At 50.1% G+C, this 24,217-nt stretch overlaps 1 protein-coding gene across 1 annotated transcript; it reads right to left on the bottom strand.

Annotated features, from left to right (window-relative positions):
* Window positions 1–228: 228 nt before the first annotated feature.
* On the bottom strand, window positions 229–23,891 carry FXN (frataxin). Its single transcript, XM_042911932.1, has 5 exons — window positions 23,709–23,891; window positions 15,537–15,634; window positions 12,988–13,108; window positions 4,395–4,492; window positions 229–817 (listed from the first exon to the last, which is right to left on the bottom strand). Exons 1-5 carry the CDS (start codon window positions 23,874–23,876, stop codon window positions 667–669), a joined length of 636 nt encoding a protein of 211 aa, XP_042767866.1. The 5' UTR covers window positions 23,877–23,891; the 3' UTR covers window positions 229–666.
* Between the last annotated feature and the right edge of the window lie 326 nt (window positions 23,892–24,217).

Raw genomic sequence — 24,217 nt, 5'->3', positions numbered from 1 at the left:
TATTTATTTTTGAGACACAGAGACAGAGCAAGAGCGGAGGAGGGGCAGAGAGAGAGGGAGACACGGAATCTGAAGCAGGCTGCAGGCTCTGAGCTGTCAGCACAGAGCCCGACGTGGGGCTCGAACTCACAAACTGTGAGATCATGACCTGAGCTGAAGCCGGATGCTTAACCGACGGAGCCACCCAGGAGCCCCTGTTTACAATTTCAAGACGCGTGGCAGGGAGCATTTATAGGCAACTCTTTAATGAGGCTCATTTGGGGACAGAAAGATGAGGCCGGCCAGCTGCTTTTCACGTGGCTTTTTGCAGTTGAGTCCTTCAAAGAATGAATAGTGAAATCAAGTCACTTTTCTCCTGGAAGTTTCCCTTCTGATTTTTCCTGGTTGTAAGGCTACATACAAATGTAGGAGCATATGGACGATTATAAAAGAGAAGTGATATCCTGTGAGGGAGGAAACCGGACAATAAATCCAAAAACAAACTGTGGAAATTAAACATCCGAACCTGGGGGAGGGTGGGAGGCCACGCATTCTTTCTAGGGCGCCATTCCCAGCAACGCAAGTGTCCTCAAAGGTGGCAATGGAAAAAAACCAGACACTCGGCGGCAGGACGAAGGAGGGGTCTTGGCATCACAGCTCTTAACGTCTTTGGAATTGGGCTGGGCGTCAGGTGCCTTTCCCGGAATAGGCCAGAGAAGATAAGTCCAATTTGGTTTTCAAGGCTTCCGTCAGCTCGGTGGTCAGCAGTTGGTGGAGGGACACGCCATCGTGGGCGTACACCCAGCTCTCCCCGGTCCAGTCGTAGCGCTTCGGCCCACTGCAAGACACAACAGATCCTCAGAGGGTCTGCGCGGAGAGATGCTGACCCCCACACGCGGCCACCCAGACACCGGCCGCACTGACGCTCCAGCTAGTACATTTCACAAGGCAGACGCCTGTCTTGTCTCGGGGTCTTTCTTTCTAAGACCAAGTACACAGTGAACCCTCCGGAACGATTCACGAGTCCTGAAAACGTCTGAACCCTCTCCATGAGTCTGCAGATGACATTCTGAGCTTTTGCTTTTCCCAACTCACGTAGGATATGTGCTATGTCAGAGGCGGTGGGTTTTTTTTTCTTTAAAGTTTACTTTATTCTTTTTGAGAGAGAGAGAGAGAGAGAGAGAGACAGACAGAGTGTGTGAGGGGGAGGGGCAAAGAGTGAGAGGGAGACACAGAATCCGAAACAGGCTCCAGTCTCTGAACAGCACAGAGCCCGATGCGGGGCTTGAACCCACGAACTATGAGATCATGACCTGAGCTGAAGTTGGACACTTAACTGACTGAGCCTCCTAGGCACTCCAGAGTGTTTTTTATTTTATTTATGTATTTAAAAAAATTTTTTTAACGTTTATTTATTTTTGAGACAGAGAGAGACAGAGCATGAATGGGGGAGGGTCAGAGAGAGAGGGAGACACAGAATCTGAAACAGGCTCCAGGCTCTGAGCAGTCAGCACAGAGCCTGACGTGGGGCTTGAACTCACGAACCACGAGATCATGACCTGAGCTGAAGTCAGATGCTTAACCGACTGAGCCACCCAGGCGCCCCCAGAGTGTTTTTTAAAATTATGGCCATTTGTGTACCACTGGCATGATTTGCCCTTACCAATATTCTTCTTCTTACTATTATTTTAGTACCTTCATAACATGTGCAACCACGACCTCTATCTACCAAAACCCTTCACCCCGCAAAAGGGAACTGTGTATCCATTGAGCAGTTACTCCCTCACAATCCTCTCCCCAGCCCTTGGCAAACATCTAAACTATTTAAAAAAATATATTTTTTTCCTTAATTCAATTTTTTTTAACGTTTATTTACTTTTGAGACAGAGAGAGAGAGAGAGAGAGCATGAACAGGGGAGGGTCAGAGAAAGAGGGAGACACAGAATCTGAAACAGGCTCCAGGCTCTGAGCTGTCAGTACAGAGCCCGACGCGGGGCTCGAACCCACGGACAGCGAGATCATGACCTGAGCCGAAGTTGGACGCTTAACCGACTGAGCCACCCAGGCGCCCCTTCCTTAATTCAATTTTAAGCCAACGAAATGGGAGAGTTCCTCCACCTCAAGCTCACCCAGGGAACAAGAGTATCCATCCATCCATTCATGCTGGGATGCAGCATCTGTGGGGCCTGGGCGAGCTTGGGTTTTGACGTGTGGTGTCATTCCAGAGGTGCAGAACTGTGCCCATCAGTCCTGCCTCCTCTCGGCCTAGTGCAGGGGGTGGGGGGGGGTGGGCAAGCCAGCAGACAGTGCTGGTCCACCGTGATGCCCCAATGGGGGTGAAGCAGAGAACCCCGGGGGCCCACGAGAAGGGGCGCTGGGTTCACCTGCACACTCAGGCAGAGATCTCCCGAAGTCGACTGGGAGGAGTTTGCCAGGGAAGAAGGGACGCTTAGAAGGGGAGCATCTTTGGGGGCTATAAAAACATGAAAGGTCTCTGTATTATCAACCAAATTCTGGGGTTTGAACCTTGCCTAATAATGGAGATGAGAGGGGTAAGCCAAAAGGACAGAGGGCTTGGTTCAATATGCACAACCTGCTACATACAAAGTATCTGGGCCACATACCAAGAGCTGACAGTCTGGACCAAATCCACGGAACACACGCTTGGCCCCGGTGTCTGATTTGCTGCCGGAGTGCCAGGTAGACCGTGAGAACCCCCCAGACCCCTCCACTGCCCCCCAGGGCTTGGAGTCAAGACACTGGCATCCCGGTGCCCACCCAGGCCTCTGCTGTATCCCGTCCTACAACTTCCCCGAGTGGGCAGGGTGGCCGGGGAAGGCCAATGTTTCTACACCCCCCAAAAAGCTGTCATCTGAAAAAAGCCCCCAAAATATCAGAAATGCAGCCCCATGAAAGATTATTTTGGGCGTGAAAAGTCCAGTGGAAAATAACCCTTTTTTTCCTTGGGGAACACAGCACCTGTGATAGTATGTGGCTCCTTGGCAGATTTTCTTTCCAGATTCCCATCAAGAATGAGAGTCTAAACTAGCCTGGGCTAGGAGCCCATCACTGGCAGGTGTGTCCAAACACGAGGCGGGCTTTTTCAGCCTCCAGATACAACACGGAGGGAACTGAGCCATCACCGGGGGATCCGGTGGCCTGCCCGGTATTTATACAGCCACCGGTCCCCAAAGGTGATGGCTGTGTTTGAATTGGTCCACCCAGTTTCTCGTCCAGTTCCTCCGGGGGTGAAGGTAAGCATGGACAGTTATCACCACTCTGGTGGGGGTTGGGACAACTGTTTGAGGCCAAAGAGAACAGTGTGATTGGCCCACACAGGGTAAAACATCCAACTTCAAATAAACTGGCTGGGTCTAAAAAACCAATGCAATCTGTAAGGGGCCTTGCTAGAAATGAGTGATTTCTGGGATTGTTTTTGTTAAATTATAACCTACTTCCTCGATGAGGTTGGGGTGAAGGAGGCACAACGCTTTACTTATTTTGAACCGATAATTACACACCCTTGCATGATAAACAGTATAATATTAACTGCCTAAAAATTATGTGAACGTTGGGACAGGAGAACAGTTACAATTTTTTTTTTAATGCAAATACTACTGGGCTTTCAAAGAACTCCGTCCTGGTTATATTTGGACCTTTCCCAATTCACAGTGTGTGCTCTCTTTGGAAGTGCTAACGAATGGCCCAGGAAGGCTGGTCTGAGAGCTTTTTGTGAGTGTCTCTCTATAACTCTCTAACAACCACCCAGACGGATCCAGATGGATCCAGACGGATGAGGGACCCTCTCTCCGTGCACGTTCTCAGGCCTTGAGATGCAGCATGGGCGGGGGGCCTACAACACAATCTTTTATTCCACTGGACTGAAAAAGGTCAGTGGGAGAGGCAGGAGGGATTCAATGCCCTGGAGTCGAAGCTTAAGAGGCTCTCCCACCTCCACAGGCCAAGCCGCCTAATTCCGTGGAGGGAATTCAACCGACCTCTAGCGGAGATGCTCAGAACAAGCTAGAGGTCAAACTTTAACCTGCTCTTTAGACGAAGGGTAACTCCTTCCAATGCTGCAGTATCACAAGTTGGCTTTTCAAAAGGCGGGGCAATGATTTAATAGAGAAAGACAGTCCGGGCCAGGTTCTGAAAAGTTCTAAACTGTTTTGCTTCCGATCTCACGGACATCTCAATATCCGCCAGCATCTCAGGATCTCAACATCCGCCAGATGATTGGCAGACAGAAGGTACAGAAGCAGAGTTGACCATCCTACAAGGATGGGGGGAGCGCGAAGCATCGGGAGAGGTGTGCTTACAAGCGCCCGCCCACAAAGTGGCACCCCCTTTAAAGGGTCCGCGACGCCACATCGCACGCGAGCTGAACACCGCCAGGCTTCGACTTCGGGACCTACCTGGATGGTGAAGACAGCCAGATCTGCTTGTTTGGGGTCTGCTTGTTGATCACGTAGGTTCCTAGATCTCCACCCAGTTTAACTGTTAAAACACCACTCTAGTGGATCAGGAGGAAAATAAAAGACAAAGTTGGCTCTTGGGCACAATTGCTTCAGACCTGGATACGGTCCATTTATACAAGCACACAATATATATACACCCTGAAGAGACGTCTTTCGTGTATAGAATCGGCAGGTCATGTGGAAAGCACACTGCTCTCCGGGCAAGACTGTGATTAATCACAATAATCCTTGGACCTCATCCTGCTTTCTCTTACTCCCTGCGAGGCCAGCAAGGCAAGAATTATCATTATTCCCCTTTCGAGGTGAGGACACAGCCGCAGCTTGTCTGAGGTCTTACAGCTGGCAAATGGGAGGCCCCGAATCCCGCCTGCTACCTTGGTTCCCTTAACTACCAGCCAGAACACACAAGAGGCCTTTAAAAAATGCAGACACCGGGGCGCCTGGCTGGCTCAGGCGGTGGAGCATCTGACTCTTGATCTCAGGGTTGAGAGTTCAAGACCCACGTTGAGCATGGAGCCTACTTAAAAAAAAAAGGCAGACACCAACTCCACCAGAGAGCCATGTCAGCCCAAACATCGGACAGGACAAGTTCATTACCAAAACAAGGAAAAAATGCAAGAAAGAAAGAAGTAAACTACCTGCTTTGCTTGTCTTACAAGAGCAATCTTAGGGGTGCCAGGGTGGCTCCCTCGGTTAATCATCGGACTTTGGCTCAGGTCATGATCTCGTGGTTCGTGAGTTTGAGCCCCACGTTGGGCTCTCTGCTGTCAACACAGAGCCTGCTTCAAAAACTCTGTCCCCCCCCCCCCCCGCCTCTTTCCTGCTCTCTCTCTCTCTCAAAAATAAATAAACATTAAAAAAAAAAAGAGTGATAACGTTTGCTCTGCTAGTAGAAGGCTGACACTCCAGGCTAGTTTTATTCTCAGACCCTTCCCACACATCTCACAGGCTGCTCTCAAGGGCTTTATTTTCCCCTACAAGAGGCCTGAATTCTTTAAAAAACGAGTTGGTCCATCTTCACTCAATAAGTGCTCATTTAAATTTGAAAACACTCTTTCAACAAAGGGGCCCTTTACTCCCAAGGTCTGAGGTCTCTTTAGAATGTGCAGGATCTTATAGCAGCAGCTACACAGCTCAGTTCCCTTTACTGGAGCTGCTGTGCAGGAGGGAGGCTCTCTCAAGGCTCCCCGCCCGAGGCATAACCCGTGCAAACACACGGCCACCCTTCTCTGGGCTTCTAGAGCCCCTGTCCAATCAAGAGGCCCCGAATGCTTCTGAGAACACTTTGTGTTTGGTTCTCAAACACAAAGAGCTATTAAAAAGGTAGACCACAGTAATAATAATAACAATAATAATAATAATAATAATTTAACTGATGGGCAAGGGATGAGGAGGACTCTATTGGGCTATATATATATATTTTATCTTTTTTTTTTTTTTTAATGTTTATTTTTGAGAGACAGAGTGCGAGCAGGGAAGGGGCAGAGAGAGAGGGAGACACAGAATCCAAAACCAGCTCCAGGCTCCGAGCTGTCAGCACAGAGCCCGATGTGGGGCTCGAACCCACGAGCTGTGAGTTCATGACCTGAGCCGCAGTCAGATGCTTAACCGACTGAGCCACCCAGGCTATTTTCAATAACATTTTTTCTGATTAAAAAAGAAACAAAAATCGCACAGACATCAGGAATACAGAGAGTGTAAATAAAATGAAAACATCAATAAAAGTAGTAACCACTAACGTCTAGTACCCCACTCTGTGCCAGGCTCGGTGTTTGGCATTTTGTGTAAAAGTGTTTCCACCGTGATCGTAACCATCAGAGATGGGAATCGTTATTCCAGTTTTACAGGTGAGGGACACAGGGACCGGGGAATAAGGACTACGTAGGAACTGAGAGAGCTGATCTTAAGTCCAGGTCTGTGTGGGTCCAAAACAGGTTGTTCCTTACATAACACGAAGTGCTCTCTCAATCCCATGAACCACGGATATAAGCTGTTCCCTCTCAGGCATGTCTGCCAGTTTTTAAATGCATTCTGAAAAGGGCTGGGAGCAAAGGGTACATAAGTTTGTTTTTAAAGTTTATTTTTTATTTTCTAAATCATCTGTACACTCAGTGTGGGGCTTGAACTCGTGACCCCAAGATCAAGAATCACATGCTCCACTCACTGAGCCAGCCAGGTGCCCCATAAGTACGTCTTGTAAAATTTTTTTTCTTGAAACCCACCTTTACTATTTTGGTAGAACTACCACCTTTCATTTACTTACATGTGTCTTAAAACGGTACAATTCGGGGGCTCCTGGGTGGCTCGGTTAGTTAAGTGTCTGACTCTTGATTTTGGCTCAGGTCATGATTTCACGGTTCGTGGGTTTGAGCCCCACGTCAGGCTCTGCACTGACCGAGTGGAACGTGCTTGCGATTTTCTCTCTCTAACCCTCCCCCCGCTCTCTTTCTCTCAAAATAAATAAATCAATAAACATTAAAAAAAAAAAAACTGTACAATTTAGTAGTTTTTAGTATTTCACAACGTGTTTTTCATTTTCATTTCATTTAGTATTTCATAACGTGTGCAAACATCATTAATTCTAGACTATTTCCATCACCCCAAAGAGAAACCCCGCAGCCAAAAGCAGTCATTCCCCATTCCTTCTCGCCCCGTACATACTTTCATGGCTTATTCTTTCATGAGATACCGGGCTCAGGGGTTCAAGATGTTCACTGCTTCCAGTGTGACCTATCTGGTCCTTCAATGCCCCGTCGTGCCTCCTTGTCCCCCACGATGAAGGAGGGGTAGGTGCAGAGGAGAGAACAGAGAGTGGGGTCCGAGTCTCAGCCCTGCCCCCTTCCTCAGGACAACATCTGTGCTGCCTCCTTCAGAGACTCCGTGCACCGATGGAGGGGCGTGGGTGCTCCCTGTGCACACCCCTGATCACTGTTGTGCCTTAGAACAGGAGACCAGTCAGGGGTGGCAGATCCTATTTGCTCAAAGCCAAAATCATCTCTTTCCAACTCAGAACCTTTTTTTTTTTTCTTGTTTCATTGAGAGAGAGAGCGAGCACGTGCGTGAGCAGGGGGGTGGGCAGAGAGAGAGGGAGACAGAGCCTAAGCAGGCTCTGTGCTGACCTCGGAGGGCCGATGCGAGGCTTGAACTCATGAACCGTGAGATCATGACCTGAGCCGAAGTTGGACGCTTAACCGACCGAGCCACCCAGGCGCCCCTTCCAACTCAAAATCTTCTGCAATGATTCCAGGGAACTGGCTGCTCCTTCACAAAGAGCATATTCATAAAGCAACTGTGAGATTTCTTCCAGATGCACAGGCTGCAAGCTGTCTCCCACCACCTCCCCGCCCCCTGCGGGCCCCAGCAGCTTCTCTGCAGCACCCCTTCCCCCCCCACCCCCAAGACCAGCAGCCCCAGCTGAGGCACTTCTGGCGTGGTTACCCTGACACCCCGCAGCTGGGGCCAGAGCCTGTGCGTGGGTGCCCCCACAGCCCTTCTGTGCCTTCCTCCTTGCATCTGAGCCACCCGCCTGTTAGCCGGGCACAGACCCCCTCTCCTCCACCACTTCAAGCACCTTGAGTGCAGATTTGTCTTTTCTTTTTTTTTTTTATGTTTATTTATTTTTGAGAGAGAGAGAGAGAGAGAGACAAAAAAAAAGCCCGAGTTGGGGAGGGGCAAAGAGAGGGAAACAGGAATCCGAAGCAGGCTCCAGGCCCTGAGCTGTCAGCACAGAGCCTGACGCGGGGTTCGAACCCACGAACAGTGAGATCATGACCTGAGCTAAAAGTCCGGTGCTTAACGGACTGAGCCACCCAGGCGCCCCGATTTGTCTCTTCACCCAAGCGCCCTCAGTGTGCAGCACATCCGTTCTCTGTGCAAAATACCGGATGGACGCAAACCTACATCGGCGGAGGCGGGAACGGAGCGGAGGGTGACCAGGCACGGTGATAACGTGCGTGACGTTAAGGGCCAGGTTACACAAGGCAGGAGGTCTCAGCACTTAGTCCCCACCCTCCTCCTGTTCTTTGTGTGTCAGTACTTTTCCCCTGTGGAGCCAGCGGCTGTTTCCAGAGGAAACTGGCAAGAGGAGGGAAGGAGCGGAAGGAAACTAAGCTGCCTTACTGGGTCACCAGGAGTTTTAATGCTTTCAGAACCGGCCCCAAGGAGACCAGATGAGGCGGGCTTTTTGTTCATTAGCATTATTCCTTAAGGGGCAATCGGAGACTGCTTTGGGAGTGTGGGCCGACTTAAACGCAGAGGAGGGCAGGGGAAGTGGGGAGAGAGTTGAAACAGTCTGTCGCTGCTGACCCGGGCACCACACAATCAGAAGAGCCCTTGGCCGCAGCGGGTGGCGGCTTATTCCTGCCAGTCAGTATCAGCCCTCCACATATGGCGGCAAAAGGAGCAATTTCCGCTGTCGCTCGCTCACTTTGTAGCAACAGACACACAGGGAATGGCAGGCAGAGTCAGGCGATTTCATGTGTACGTGGCTTCCCATACTCCAAATACAGATACCAACTTCCTCTTAAAGAGTAAGAATAATGAGCGTGTAGCATTTTAAAAAATCAGTCCCTAATAGAAATCGGAGAGGTGGAGGGATGTCACTGACTCTACAGCTGAAGAACCTGCCACTCCCAGGAGTTAAGCTCATTCGCTTAAGGCCGCTCGCTCGCCAGGGGCATCTGGGTGGCTCCGTGGGTTAAGCATCCAACTCTTGATTTCAGCTTAGGTCATGATCACATGGTTAGTGGGTTCGAGCCCTGCGTTGGGCTCTGCACTGACAGCATAGAGCCTGCTTAGGATTCTCTCTCTCTCTCTCTCTCTCTCTCAAAATAAATAAATAAACAGTTAAAACAAATTTTTTTAAAGGACTCTTGGAAAGAAAATACAAATCCAGGATGAGAAGCTAGATGCTTTGTCTCCATATCCAATAAAATGCTGCCTCTGAGCAAGGGTCCGTGACCTGGGACCCAGAGGTGGTGTTCAGGTGTCTGCGAAAGCCCCCGCTGCAAAGCTGAAATTGTACTCATAGGTGTTCGGGGAAGGTTTTCTCCGGAGAAGGCCCAGAAAAGGTTAAGAAATGTCTGGCTGCGATATGCCAACAGCTTAGTGAGTAAAGAACATGACTGCAAACCAATTCTCATCAAAATGTCAGGGGCCAGGGCTCCAGCAGGCACAAAAGGAAGGTGGCTTGGAATCAACCCCTCAGAGAGCAGGGTGCTCTCTGGTCAGATTTCGCCGGTCACGAGCAGCAGACGCCACGGAGGCCTAGGGACGGGCGGTACTTTCCGCTCTGGTGGTGTCCCCTCTAATGGCAGTGCCGGTGGGGGTGAGGCCTGGACCCAGACACTGACCCCCAACATTACCCACCCCACGGACAGGAAGACGCAACAGTCAGGAGCTGCTCACGTCTCCTACTGCACAGGGAGCAAACAGAACGAACGTATTCTTATGCCTGTCTGGATTACCACTTTGATCTGTCCACTCGGCCAGTAGCAAGTTGGGAAAATACCGATGATGCTGACCGGCATCAGTGGAAGTGTGTTTTGTTAAAGTAAGTGGGCGCCGTTCCATGTACGTACTGAATCGACACTTGTTAAATCCCTGTCATGTAACTTGGCCGTGTTGCGGGTGCTGGGGACACCCAGAATGGACGGTGTCCTGGCTGCCGAGGCGCTTGGTCTAGCCATGGGAGCTGATGTGTAAATAGACAGAACACGGGGCGATCGGTGGAGTCCTTCTCAGCGTGCTGGGCAAGAAGGTAAGGGCGGTATCTGCCTGGAGCATCTAGGAGGACTTCCCAGGGGAGGTGATGCCCAACCGGACCCTGGGGACAGGGAAAGATGGCACCCCAACAAAGCTCAAGTAATAGTGTTACAGGTGTTCTATTGCCTACAATGTAGTTTCAATAGATTTATATGTGGAATATATAAGTTAGGTAGCGCCTGGGAGACTAATCAGGAATTCACACCCCAGGGTAGATAGCATTTCAAAGTTCTTCTTCTTTTTTTTTTTTAAGTGTCTTTTCTTTTCTTTTCATCTTTAATGTTTGTTTATTTTTGACAGAGATAGAGAGGGAATGAGGAGGGGCAGAGAGAGGTAGAAAGAGGATCTGAAGCGGGCTCTGTGCTCACGGCAGACAGCCTTATGGCGGGCTCGAACTCATGAACCGTGAGATCGTGACCTGAGCCGAAGTCGGACACTTAACCGACTGAGACACCCAGGCACCCCAGCATTTCAAAGTTCTTTATCAGAAGTCCCAACAACAGAGGCAGCTACTATATAAGCCTTTAGTTTCTACATCTATACTAGAGAATTTCGTAATTAGCAAATGATTTGTTAGAAGTAATTTTCCCCTGGTGAGGAGAGTGATACTGAAGGTTTTTCTGGCCAGAAAAACACAGGTGCCTCCCTTACTGGAATGGTTTACAGAAAGCCCAGCAGCTGGGTCACTCTTCAGAGAGAGACTCCGCAGGGAAGATTCAGGAAGGTCCTGTGGCCCACCACTGACCAGGAACATTGGCTGCCTGATTCAGGGAGGTGAACAGAATCCCGCTCCAAGAATACTGCCCCACGTGCTTCTAATGAAAACACTCGTGCAAAATACCCGAGTCACTAAGTAATCTCACTAATCTGATAAGAATGAGTGGTGGGACTGTTTCTGTGCCATTTAAAAAAAAATTGTATTGCTTTTGAGAGGGGCGGGGAGGGGCAGAGAGAATCCCAAGCAGGCTCCTCCCTGTCAGTGCAGAGCCCGACGCAGGGCTCAAACTCACAAACCATGAGATCACGACCTGAGCCAAAGTTGGACGCTTATCCAATGTCAATGAATGTTTGTATGTAAGGCCGAGGTCAGCCCGAGACTCGGTTTCCCTCTAAGTCCAGCCAGCCCCTGATGGGGAGGCCGGGGGAGAGGAGAGCTGTTAACGCCCCAGCTCCATCAGCCCACAGGCAGTCAAGCTGGGGAGGCCAGTCTGTAATGGTTCCCGAGCAACTTGCCTTCTGAGGCTGTCCGCACAGGCATTTCTAGAGCCCTACCCGGAAGATGCTGCGTTTTGAGCTGACCGAAATCGCCTGGAAGGCATCCAATCCTGTCTCGCCCCGTTGCCTCTGTTTTGACCGCGAAGTCCCTCCCTATCCTTACAACCAGGCTTGAAATCTTCCAGACTCTGCTACCTACTCCATCCGGTGGAGTCCCTTTTCTGTTTCCACGGCAATATCCAACACCATTTCTATCACTTACGCCTGACAGCTGGTCGTCCTAAATAATTCCATGGTTTAATCCAAAATGCACACTTCATGACACTTCCAACTATTAATTAACTGCTGTCAAGAGGATTAACCTCCGTGGGGGATTTTCTCCTGGCCAAGAGGGAGCTGGTCCCTAAGGCCTCAACAGAATTGTAAATCCAAAGGTGGCCCCTTACTCAAGTCTGCCACCCGGTGGTCAGTCGGTGCACAGCAGCACTGCCTTGGCTTCCGGGATCTGGGGCTCACGCCAGCTGCCTATTAGGATTATCTGGGGACTGATTACAGAACTTTATTGTTGTTGGTTTGTTTAGAAAGAGAGAGAGCACTGGCGAGCAGGGGAGAGGGGAAGAGGGAGAGAGAGAATCTTAAGCAGGCTCCATGATCAGCATAGAGCCTGACATAGGGCTCAATCCCACCACCCTGGGACCACGACCTGAGCTGCAATCAAGAGTCAGATGCTCAAGAGACTAAGCCACCCAGGTGCCCTGATTATAAAAACGTTAAAAAGCTCCCGTGCCTTGCTTGGGACATACTCCCAGATAAAAATCTCTAGGGGTGGGACCCAGGGTGCACATTAGAATCCCAGGTGAGCTTTTCAAGAATTTGCTTCCTGAGAGTACACCCTGACCTATGAATCAGAATCTCCAGGAGTGGGACCCAGGTCTGCGTGCTCTGAACACATCCTGCTTAAGCAGAAGTCTAGCTCAGGCTTCCCCAGGCCTGCATCAGAGGCCTCTTGCTAGACAAACATACGCCTGGGTTCTTCTCCCATTTACCTTTATAGGTATTGAGTGGAGCTTGAGAACCACTGTTTGCAAGAAGAAATAGGACTTAAGGAGAAACAGAGGCTGTGACTTGCCCAAGGTCACAAGCCTGGTGGAGCAAGGCTCCAACACCGTCTCCAATCTTTCGGTCCGACACGTAACCACACGCTGCTGGATGCTTGGCTCCCCTAGAGGGGAATTCTTTATTTTAGTGAGCTAGAATTCTTAGGGAAGAAGCAGAATAATGAAAATAAGCAAAGGGGCGCCTGCATGGCTCAGTCAGTTAGGCATCCGACTTCAGCTCAGGTCATGATCTGGCGGTTCACGGGTTCAAGCCCCGCGTCGGGCTCTGTGCTGACAGCTCAGAGCCTGGAGCCTGCTTCTGATTCTGTGCCTCCCTCTCTCTCTCCCCCTCCCCTGCTCATGCTCTGCCTCTCTCTCTCTCAAAAATAAACATTGAAAAAAAGTTATTAAAAAAAAAAAGAAAGAAAAGAAAAAGAAAATGAGCTAAGAGGTACCCCAAATGAGACATCATAGTCTTTCAGTGTGTAAGGTTTGTCCGCGAGGTCTTCAAAAAACTCTGCCAAGGAGTCCAGTGTCCTCTCTGCCAGTCTTTCGTAGGTGGTCTCATCCAGAGAGCTGCAGGGGAAACACAAAACACATGCTTCCTAAACAGCTCCATTCTATTAATGTCAACCTGGCTGATGGATTCATTGATTGACTGATTCATTGTACTGGCTGATTGATTGATTGATCCATTCACTGTAAGCTTTACCTCCAGCATGGGGCTTGAACTCACGAGATTCAAGAGTCACATGCTCCACTGACTGAGCAAGTCAGACGCCCCGACATATTTATTTTTTCCTTAAATTAAAAAATACACGGAAAATAGTTAACATGTACAGTGTAAAAAGTTAGTCAACATGAAAAAGTTTATAAGGAAGAAAACTTTTTTTCCCAAATAAGCAGCCCCATCCATGGTCAACTACGAGTAACAGTCTCTTCTGTATCTGTCCAGAATTTTATATTCTCTTTTTTTTTAAAAGACCTTAGGGAGGGTCTACTATTAACATTTACTTATTTTTTTAATTTTTTTTTATTTTTTATTTTTTTTTATTTTTGGGACAGAGAGAGACAGAGCATGACCGGGGGAGGCGCAGAGAGAGAGGGAGACACAGAATCGGAAACAGGCTCCAGGCTCCGAGCCATCAGCCCAGAGCCTGACGCGGGGCTCGAACTCACGGACCGCGAGATCGTGACCTGGCTGAAGTCGGACGCTTAACCGACTGCGCCACCCAGGCGCCCCAACATTTACTTATTTTTGAAAGAGACAGAGACAGAGCATGAACAGGGGAAGAGCAGAGACAGAGGGAGACACAGAATCCGAAGCAGACTCCAGGCTCTGAGCCGTCAGCACAGAGCCTGATGCGAGACTCGAACTCCTGAACCGCAAGATCATGACTTGAGCTGAAGTTGGATGCTTAACCGACTGAACCACCCAGGCACCCCTTTATATTCTTTTTAATACATAAATGAAGCACTGTGCAGTTTTTATTTAATATATTCTGGAAATTGTTCCATATTAGCCCATACAGATTTTCATGGTATTTTATGTTATTTATTGAACCTGACTCCTTCAGCCGGACATTGTGCTTATTTCCATTGCTTTTGTTATTAAGATTTATACTGGGCAAACCACAAAGTGGGAGAAAATTATTTGCACTACATGTATCTGACAAAGGGCTTATTTCCACAATATAGAAAGAACTACAAGTCGATAAGAAAAAGAAAACCCAATAGAAAAAAAGGGTAAAAAAACTTTGAACGGGAATCATTTTTAGAAAGATATCCAAATGGCCAGTGCACATATGACAAGGTATATAACTTTATCGATCTTCAGGAAAATATACATTAAAAAAAAATCACAATGAGGGGTGCCTGGGTGGCTCAGTTGGTTGGGCGACTGGCTTCGGCTCAAGTCATGATCTCGCAGATTGTGAGTTCGAGTCCGCGTCGGGCTCTGTGCTGACAGCTCGGAGACTGGAGCCTGCTTCAGATTCTGTGACTCCCCCTCTCTCTGCCCCTCCCCTGCTCACGCTCTGTGTCTCTCTGTCTCTTAATAATCAATAAACGTTAAAAAGAAAAATCACAACGAGATGCCACCAGAATGATGGTTAAAATAGAAGAGACAGGAAATATCAAGAGTTGATGAGGAAGCGAACCAGCCCCTCTCCATTGGGTGTGTGTATGTGTGTGTTTGTGTGTGTGCGCTCGTGTGAAAGGAGGGTCCATGCGGACACCAGTGGCGGGGGGCAGACTGGAGCAGTGCTGGGGAGCTTTGCACCAGAAGCCACTGCGTCCTCCTACCCATTGGGCTGTATTTCCCAGCGTCCCCTGCAAATAGCTGTGGCCATGTGCCCATGTCCTTCCCACTAAAATGTGAGTGGGTGATAAGCCATTTCCAGGGCTTCCATGCCCTTGTCCCTTTCTGTGGGATGGGCGGGGTGACCAGCCTCCACCGTGCAGGGGACAGTAAGGTACTGACAAGTCACAGGAGGGTGGAATAGCCTGGCTGACCGAATCACTGCACAGAGGCATGCCCACCCTGGGATGTCTGCACACAGGGACACAGACCACTGGCTTGAGCTGTTACAGGTTTGGGTCTCTTTGTTACTGAGGCTTGGCCTACCCTAATTGCTAAGTCACCCAAGAGAATGATAACAAAACTCTGGAGACAACCTAAATGTCCAGCAACAGGGGATGGGTTAAGTGAACGATGGTCGGTGTATCCAGAAAGCTTCATATTATTTCCTTAAAAATAATGTGGTAGGTAGGTGGTGACGTGGAAAGATGCTTATGAATGCTGCCGCTAAGGGAGATAACAGGCTTTGTATGGGATGGGCTTCTTTTTTTTTTTTTTTTTTTTTTTTTTTTGGTAAAAAAATGGTAAGAGAAAAGGAAAAAATTAAAAAAAAGATAATATGTGCACGTAGGCCTATGTCGTGTATTGAGAGAGAGGGAGGGCACAGGGGAAGAGGTCTCTGATGTGCAAGGTGCTTTATCTTACCCAGGGTCGCCCAAAGTTCCCGCTGTCCTCATGTTCATCAGACAGACACTCTGGTTTTTGACCTTCACAGTCTGACCGAGGCGGTGGCCGCACAAACTCTAAAAGCCAAAGTTAAGAAGAACGTTACCATTTTTCAGTGTATTACAGTCCGTGAATGCATGGTTTCACCACTCCTACATTCGAGAATAACCACATTCAAGTTTTCCAGGAGTAGTTCTTTCTTTCTTCTCTTCTCTTTTCTTTTTTTTTTTTTTTTTAATTTATTTGAGTAACCCAACGTGGGCCTCAAACTCCTGACCCCGAGATCAAGAGTTGCCCACTCTCCCGATGGAGCCAACCATGGGGCTCCTCCAGGAGTGTTTCTTAGGAAATGTTTTCACGTTCTTTACGTACATACATTACCTGGAGTTCTCTCAGGCTCTCTCTAAGCCTGTGCTGCTCAAAATAATAATTCTGAGCCACAGGCAGCTATTTACATTTAAATTTATTGGAATAAAATTTAAGAAGTCAGTTTCTCAGTTGAACTGGCCACGTGTCAAGCGTCCTGAGGTCTCGTGTGGCTAGTGGCACACAGAACACAGTCACCACCACAGGAAGCTCTACTGGGCAGCATTGCTCTAGGCGACTAGCACAGGCCAGGCAAGGAGGCATCAGCAAAGCTCCTGGAGTCTGACGAACACAAGCAACAATGAACAGTAAGAGGCAGATGTCTGCTGATGTCCAGAAGAGAGGATCGGACCTCAGACAGGCAGGTCTCATTAACACGATCTGCAGGAGACCATGGGACCTGTTGATTGATCCCAGTCCATAACGACTGAGTGTCCAGGCTCCTATCTCTGAAGCAGCCAACGCTACTGATCAGCTGGAGAGCCAGATGACATAACCAGAGGAGAGTGACAGACACCAGAGGGGACCCCGGCTAAGGGACCTGCCCCAGTGTGGGAGGGGATGGAGCCTATAAAGGGAGAGAAAAGTGATACATCTGGAGTGGAGATGATGGAGAAGGGGCCACAGGGCCTTGTGACGGCACTCAGCTGGACCTCATCCTGGGAAGACATCCAAGGGCTTGAGGGGCTTCGTGGCAAGACTCACATTCTCCAAAGGTCACTCTGGAGCACGGCTCAAAGCTGTTATTCTCATGAGCCATCAATGTCCTTGGCAAACTCGGAAAGGAAAAGACAGAGGGCATGGGGCTGAGAAGTGAGCAGACAAGGGGGAAACAGAAATGCAGAGCACAGAGGGCATGATTTGATTTGATTTTTTATTACTTTTTAATGTTACTTTTGAGAGAGAGAGTATGTGTGCATGTAAACAGGGGAGGGGCAGAGAGAGAGGAAGACAGAAGATCTGAAGCAGGCTCTGTACTTACAGCAGAGAGCCCTATGTGGGGCTCGAACGCATGAACTGTGAGATCATGACCTGAAGCGAAGTTGGATGCTTAACTAACTGAGCCACCCAGGCGCTCCCAGACGGCATGGTTTTAACTAATTTTTTTTAATGTTTATTTTTGAGAGAGAGAGAGAGAGACAGAGTGCAAGCAGGGAAGGGGCACAGAGAGAGGGAGACAAAGAACCTGAAGGAGGCTCCAGGCTCTGATCTGTCAGCACAGAGCCTGATGCGGGGCTCGAACCCACATACTGCAAGATCGTGACCCAAGCTGAAGTTGGATGCTTAACTGAGCCACCCAGGTGCCCCAAAGTGGGCATGATTTTAAAAGGTTGGCTCTGAAGAAGTGAGAGAACCGGCGTGATAGCCACACATTCTAGAGTGTTCACCGTCCCCTTGGTGTTGATAGAAATGGACGTGGTTAGTCCTCATTACGATCCTGTGAGGCAAGTACTATTATTATAGTGGTGATTCGCGACAGTTATGCTCTATAAAGTCACCAAGAATGCTAGATTAGTGAGCTGCTCCTAAGGGAAATACAGGCTTAGGGTACTGCTGGCCTCAGGTCACATTTGACCAACCGATCAATACATAACCTTGTTTTACATGTGCTTCTGTTTCAAGGCATCTTGTTTAAGGGGCACCTGCGTGGCTCAGTTGGTTGAGCATCTGACTTCACTCAGGTCGTGATCTCAGGGTTCGTGGGTTCAAGCCCCGCATCGGGCTCTGTGCTGACAGCTCAGAGCTTGGAGCCTGCTTCCGATTCTGTGTCTCCTCTCTCTGCCCCTCCCCTGCTTGCACTGTCTTCTCTCTCTGTCTCTCTCTCAAAAGCAATAAACCCTAAAAAAATTTTAAAGACATCCTGTTTAATATATATTTTTGATTCATGAACACTGTGCTCGGGGCCAATGGCACCGTAACTCAGGCGTGAATGGGGCCGATCCGGGGCACTTGTCTTCTTCGCGAGGCACGTAACAGCCTTCTTGGGCTTAGACGGCACTTCAGCACTAGGCTGGGGGCCATTTTAAACGGTGAAATCAGCAACAAAATCACAATGCAAACAACGCGCCACTGAGTAGCCGGTGAATAGGACACTTGTTTACAGTGTGGGGGCTGAGAGACAAAGCAGGGAGTCACCCTGTTTGACCCGGGGTGGGAACATGCAAGGGGGGGGGCGCCTCCAGTGTTTTGCTGCTCTGCGTGCGCCCAAGCGTGACTGCAGAATCACCCTGGGTATAGATTTGGGGGTTACAGATACATTTTATTGAGTGGGTGAATTCACAAGTACAGGACCCATGAAAAATGAAGATGAGACTGTATTTGTATTTCACAGATGAGGAAACTGAGCAAAGTCACACGAAGACTCAGAGACAAGCGCAGGAGCTGGGATTTGAACCCAAAGCTGTCTGGCCCTAGGGTCCGGGCCACAAAGGAAAGAATCGTACGCCTGGGAACCGTACAGAGTTTCAGGCATGTAAGGGAAGTCTGAGACTAGGGGCTCAGAATTTCCCTCCTCTCCAGGGTCCTCTCAAGTCCTGTCATGTCTCTCTGATACCTTCACACAGCCTTCTTTTCTCTTTTCATTCCTGGCTCTGCTTTTTGTATCTCTGATGGCTGTCCTTGGTGGGAGGTTCGGGCTAATGCAAGTTACTCAACAGCCAGGAGTGGAAGTCTACACTCGGCTGTGTGTAATCATCGAAGGGACTGTTGCCAGAAACATCTTGCTGGTCTCTTACCTGTTCTCCCCAACCCAACATTCCCCGGGTACCTGCTTAACCATTCAGACCCTCTGTTTCCTCCTCAGGAGGCAGGGATCAGGGAAGAAGCCCCGCTCTGCTAGAGGGAGGCAGATGGAATCTGCAGCGCTGAGGGCTGTGTTAGGGGTGCTCCCCCGTGCAGCCTCCCGGCAGCTGCCCTCCCTGCTTCCAAGCCACCTGGAGCCCTTGGACTATTGCCCTGTGATGGGTCTGCTAAGCCTGAGTCTCCAGGGTTCAGTCGGTCCCTGAGCTCAGCACGGGAGGCATCTGAGGAGATCCGGGATGGTTGCTAGGCCTACAGTCTCCGGCTCCAGCCCTGGAACCGCACGACCCAATGGAGGACCAGCCCCGGTGAGGCCCGGCCTGGGGGGCTAGCAGGGAGGACAGCCCTCACTCCGGGGGCCCCCCGCGGCAGAGCACAACACTGGAAGAGTGACACAGTTCTCATCCACCGCCGGGGAGCGTGGACTGGTGTAACCACTGTGGCATCAAGTGAGTTGAACATTTGCTGGCTCCTCACGTAGCCAATGCCATTCTCGGGAATTCATCCAAAAAGGGCCTCTGTCCGTGGCCAGGAACGCCCACAACAGCACAATCCGTGCCAGCAGCGCCACGGCGGGATCACCCGGATGTCACCAGAAGGAGACTGGACAGAGTGTGATGTACTCACCCAATGGGCTACTACCCGGCAGAGAAAACGAATAAATGACAACTGTGCACATCAGTATCGATGAGGCTCAGAAACAACCCTGAATGCAAGGAAGAAGTCACAGCGGAATAAACGCAGCAAAATGTTTTTTAGGGAGACATATGTAGGGGGTGAAACTCTAAGAAAAGGAGGGGATGCCTGACAGAATTCAGGAGAGCAGATTCCCTTCAGGAAGGACTGGGGGGAGCGGGGAGAGCTTTCAAGGAACAAGCAATATTCTAATCTCTCTCTCGTTTTTTTTAAAATGTTTTTCGTTAATTTATTTTTGAGAGAGAGAGAGAGAGAGAGAGAGAGAGAGAGAGTGAGGGAGAGAGTGTGCACAAGCAGGGAAGGGGCAGGGAGAGAGGGAGACACAGAATGTGAAACAGGCTTCAGGCTCTGAGCCATCAGCACAGAGCCTGACGCGGGGCTCGAACTCATGAACCATGAGATCATGACCTGAGCCGAAGTCGGACGCTTAACCGACTGAGCCACCCAGGCGCCCCAGCAATATTCACTCTCTTCATCTGGTGGTGAAAACATGGGAGTTTGTTATTAACCTTTAAACAAGATAGATGTTTTATATACACTGTTGTATGTATAAACGCACATACATTGTCTGTGGAAGACAATAAAAATGAATTTAAAGTGAATTAGGGATGCAGCCCCTGGGTGGCTCAGCAAGTTAAGCATCCAGCGTCAGCTCAGGTCATGATTTTATGGGTTTGTGAGTTTGAGCCCCACATGGGGCTCCATGCTGACGGTGCGGAGACTGCTTGGGATTCTCTCTTTACCTCTCTCTCTGCCCCTCCCCCACTCGCACTTTCTTTCTCTCAAAATAAATCAAATAAACCTAAATAAAGCGGGGCGCCTGGGTGACTCGGTCTGTTAAATATCCAACTCATGATTTCAGCTCAGGTCATGACCTCATCATTCGTGAGATCAAGCCTCTTGTCGGGCTCTACGCTGAGAGTGCAGAGCCTGCTTGGGATTCTCTGTCTCCCTCTCTCTGCCCCTTGCCATGTGCTCTTTCTTTCTCTCAAAATAAATAAATAAAAATAAATAAAAAAGAAAAAAAACAAAACAAAGTTAATTAGGGCATAACCTGCTTGCCAGGCCTAAGGTCAAAAGATCATGGGATCATAGGTGAGGATCTTGTCCCTCTACAAAAATTAATGTCTATAAGCCTTCCAAGGTGTGCAGCAAGGGCTGCAGCAGGGGCTTATGAAGTTAGGTCAGAGGTGATGACATCATCTCCTCCTTGGAGGGGCCTCCTGTGTGACAAAGAAAAGGCTGGAGGACCAGCTCCGTCCCACTCTCATTCTCAGTAGGGTCAGGGGCTGCATGATGGAACCAGAGGCAGCCCTGGGCCACGGAGCCACACACTTAGATGGAAGGCATTTCTGGGGATCCTGGCTTCTGACGAGCAGCCAGAGCTAAGAACCGACAATCAGAAGCTTAACACGCTCTACTCCAGAGCTGTGTGTGTGCAGAAGCCGCGAGCCACACACACGTGGCCATGGGGCGCCTGGAACGTGGCTGGTGGGACCAAGGACCTGGAGTGTAAACCTTACACGATCGTCATTTAAAAATGATACTTGAGTCAAGTTTCTGGAAAACTGAAAACATGTTTGGAACAGCTCGAGTGTGTGACTTTGTTTTTCAATAGTGAACTCTGAGAAATGGAAATGAAACATTTCCACAAGCAATTCAGCTTAAGATCTGAGCTGGCAGGTGCTGAAGTGTGCAAGCTGAATTTGTCAGAATGAGTACTAAAAAAGAATGCTAAGTAATTCAATGACTTTTCAGTATTGATTAAATGTTGAAATGATACCGTGAAAAGCTAGATTACATGAATGTGTTGTTGACATTTTTTTTTAAAAAAGTAAGCTCTATGCCCAACATGGGGCTTGAACTCATGACCCTGAGATCAAGAGTCACACGCTCCACTGACGGAGCCAGTCAGGTGCCACTTTGTGTTGCTGTAATTAATCTCACCTGCTTGTTTTTACTTTTTCCATATGGCTTCTAGAAAATTTAGGATTACACATGTGGCTCCCCTTCCATGTCTTTTGGACAGTGCTGGAGAAGTAGGAATGGCAGTAGAGAAAATAAGGATGGGAAGAGGCCCCCAGAAGGAAGCCAGGTCCTGATGGATTCTGGAGTGCATGGGGACTTTCGGGGCCAACCTGGGGACAGTTAACACCTTGACAAAATTAAACATGGCGGTCCCAGTTGCCACCGTCATTGAGCCAACTCTTCAAGTACTAGGAATGGATGAGGGAGCCGCGTGATAGACAAGTTCAGCAAACCCGATTAAGTGACTGTGGCAGAGGAGGCCTAATGGGTGACCCAGGGAGCTAACTACCTCCCAACCTCCCAGTTACCCCCAATCCCAGTGTGTGCCAGTGCCTGCCTCCTGGGTGCTGGCTGTGAGTTGGGCACGCTGCTGAGTCAGCAGCCCTTCAGCCACTAAATGCCACCCAAAAGACCATGCCGTATGTTGTCACTGTCCTAAATGAAAAACTGCTGGCAACCCTTGGCCCACACCAGCAGGGGTCCAAGTACAAGCTAGGGCAGCTCCCCGTGGGAGCGGCATAGAAGGAGAGGGGTAACAAGTGTCTGTGTTCTGCGCTGGGGCATCGTGGGACCAGCCTGGCCATAACCGCCTATTTTTCCTGAGAGTCCTGGGAACCCAGTATCAAGGTCCCAACTCTGAACATTGGCAACCAATCCTAACTTGTCTTCAAACACGGCCAAATAGTAGGGCGGTGGGAAGTTTAAGTCTGAAGTCCAAATTCCAAGGGCGACTGAGTGGCTCAGTGGGTTAAGTACTGGACTCCTGATATCGGCTCAGGTCATGATTTCACGGTTGGTGAGTTCAAGCCCTCTCTCTGGCTCTGCTCTGACAGCTCTGGACCTGCTTCTGACGGTCTCTCTCCCTCTCTCGCTGCCCCTTCCCTGCTCACGCTCGATCTCTCTCAAAATAAATAAAATTTAAAAAATAAAGTCCAAATTCCAGAGCTCCACAGGCAATCTGAGTTGGATTTCACCTGCCTCCGTCCGCGTGGACAACCCACCCGGCATTACCAGCCACTCAGAGCGGATGTCCGTCTGCTTTCCTCCCCCAGGCAGGCAGGTTCTCCTGCGCGAATACGCCCCCCTCCCTCCCTGGCCATCTTCAAGACCCTGATTAAACACCGTGTCCATCCTGCCCTGCAGTCTTCCTCAACCCCACAGCCATTCTTTCAGCTTCCTCCTTTCAAGTCTGGGGAGTTACTGGGTCAGACGCTCCTTTGCATTCCCCAGGGGAATTAACTTTCAGGGCTGAAGACTTTATATATGTTAATCCAAAGTAATCCTTACACCAGTTAGGCCAAATGGGCTTTACCCTTTAAATCTCTTCACAGAAAAGGAAGCCAATCCTCAGAGAGGTTCCAGATCCGCAGTGGTCACACAGCTCCGGTGAATCGAACCAGAATTTGGAACGCAGGCCCAGTCATTTTCCAAAAGCTTTGCTGCTCTAGCTACTGTACTCCGCAGCCTTGACATTTCCACCTCGCTTGAGGAAGCATTTCTTTCGGAAAAGCCCGTGCTTGAAAACATCGCTCTAATTGTGTGTGTGTATACATATTATTATATTGGTACTATTATACTGTACTGATTATTTTTTTAAATTTATTTGAGAGAGAAAGGGAGGAGCAGTTGAGGGGCAGAGAGAGAGGGAGATAGCGAGAATCCCAAGCAGGCTCTGCGATGTTAAGAAAGGAGCCGGATGTGGGGCGGGAACTCACAAACCGAGAGATCATGACCGTATCAAGAGTGGGCCACCGACTGAGCCACCCAGGCACCCCTGTACTATTTTATTTTATTTATATATATTTATGTGCCATACTGATGTTGTATGTCACACACATATATAGGTACATTACAGCATCCAGTACAGTATCTAGTATCGCTTAAATTGTTCTCGAAAAGCAAAGTGGCGAGCTTGGAGACAACCACGGCCTCCGAAAACGGATCTGCGGCCCCCTGCGTTGCGTTCCCCCGCAGTTGCATGGCAGGATACTGCCCCTTCCACCCGAAAGCAGAAGCCGGTGCAAATGCGACCCCGGGAAACAGAAGGCTGAGCGGGCGGCACCGCCCTGGGCAGCCGGAGCCGCGCGCTCCGCCGCCGTCCGGCCCCCCCCCCCGACCCCCGCCGAGCGCGTCCCCGGCCCGCGGTTCCTCCGGAGCGGACGGGGCGCGCGTGCCCGGCGCGCGTGCCCGCAGCGTCCTCAGCGTGCGCGGCCTCCCCCCTCCGGCGTGCGGCCCTGAAGGCTGCGCGGCGCGGGTACTCACAGCGTGGCTGGGTACGTGGGCTGCGGCCGTCCGGACTCTCAGACCCCGGCGGCCGTAGAGCGGGGCGTCCCTCTTCGGCGCCGGGGCCCCCGCGCGGGCCCGGGCTGAGCCCCCGGGCGCCGAGCGGGCCAGGAGGCCGGCGGCGGCGCGGCGCCCGAGCGTCCACATGCTGCTCCCGCAGTCCGCGGCCGCTCCGCCCTCCCGCTCGGGGGACGCCGCGGCGACATCTGGTGGTCGCCGGTGGAAGGCATCGCGGCTCGGCCGGGCGCTCAGGTCCCCTCTTCTGTTGGCTGTGGGAAATGGCCCAAGGTTAGACCTCAGGAAGAACTTCCCAGCGCGGTACTACCTCTGTTTCACGCAAATGGAGAGCGCGCTTCTTGCAGAGCACACAGCTTACCCCTTAGGCAACACAGTGAATGCGTAACCAAGGTCCCTGGTGTCGGAGACCAAGTGACCTGCTGCTGATTTCTAGCCAGGAAGGATTTGAGAGCTGCAGTCTTGCCACGAAC

The sequence above is a fragment of the Panthera leo genome, chromosome D4, assembly GCF_018350215.1.
Source record: "Panthera leo isolate Ple1 chromosome D4, P.leo_Ple1_pat1.1, whole genome shotgun sequence".
Classification (NCBI taxonomy): domain Eukaryota; kingdom Metazoa; phylum Chordata; class Mammalia; order Carnivora; family Felidae; genus Panthera; species Panthera leo.
Note: the sequence above shows the minus strand (reverse complement) of the source record. Positions and strands in the feature narration are given on the sequence as shown.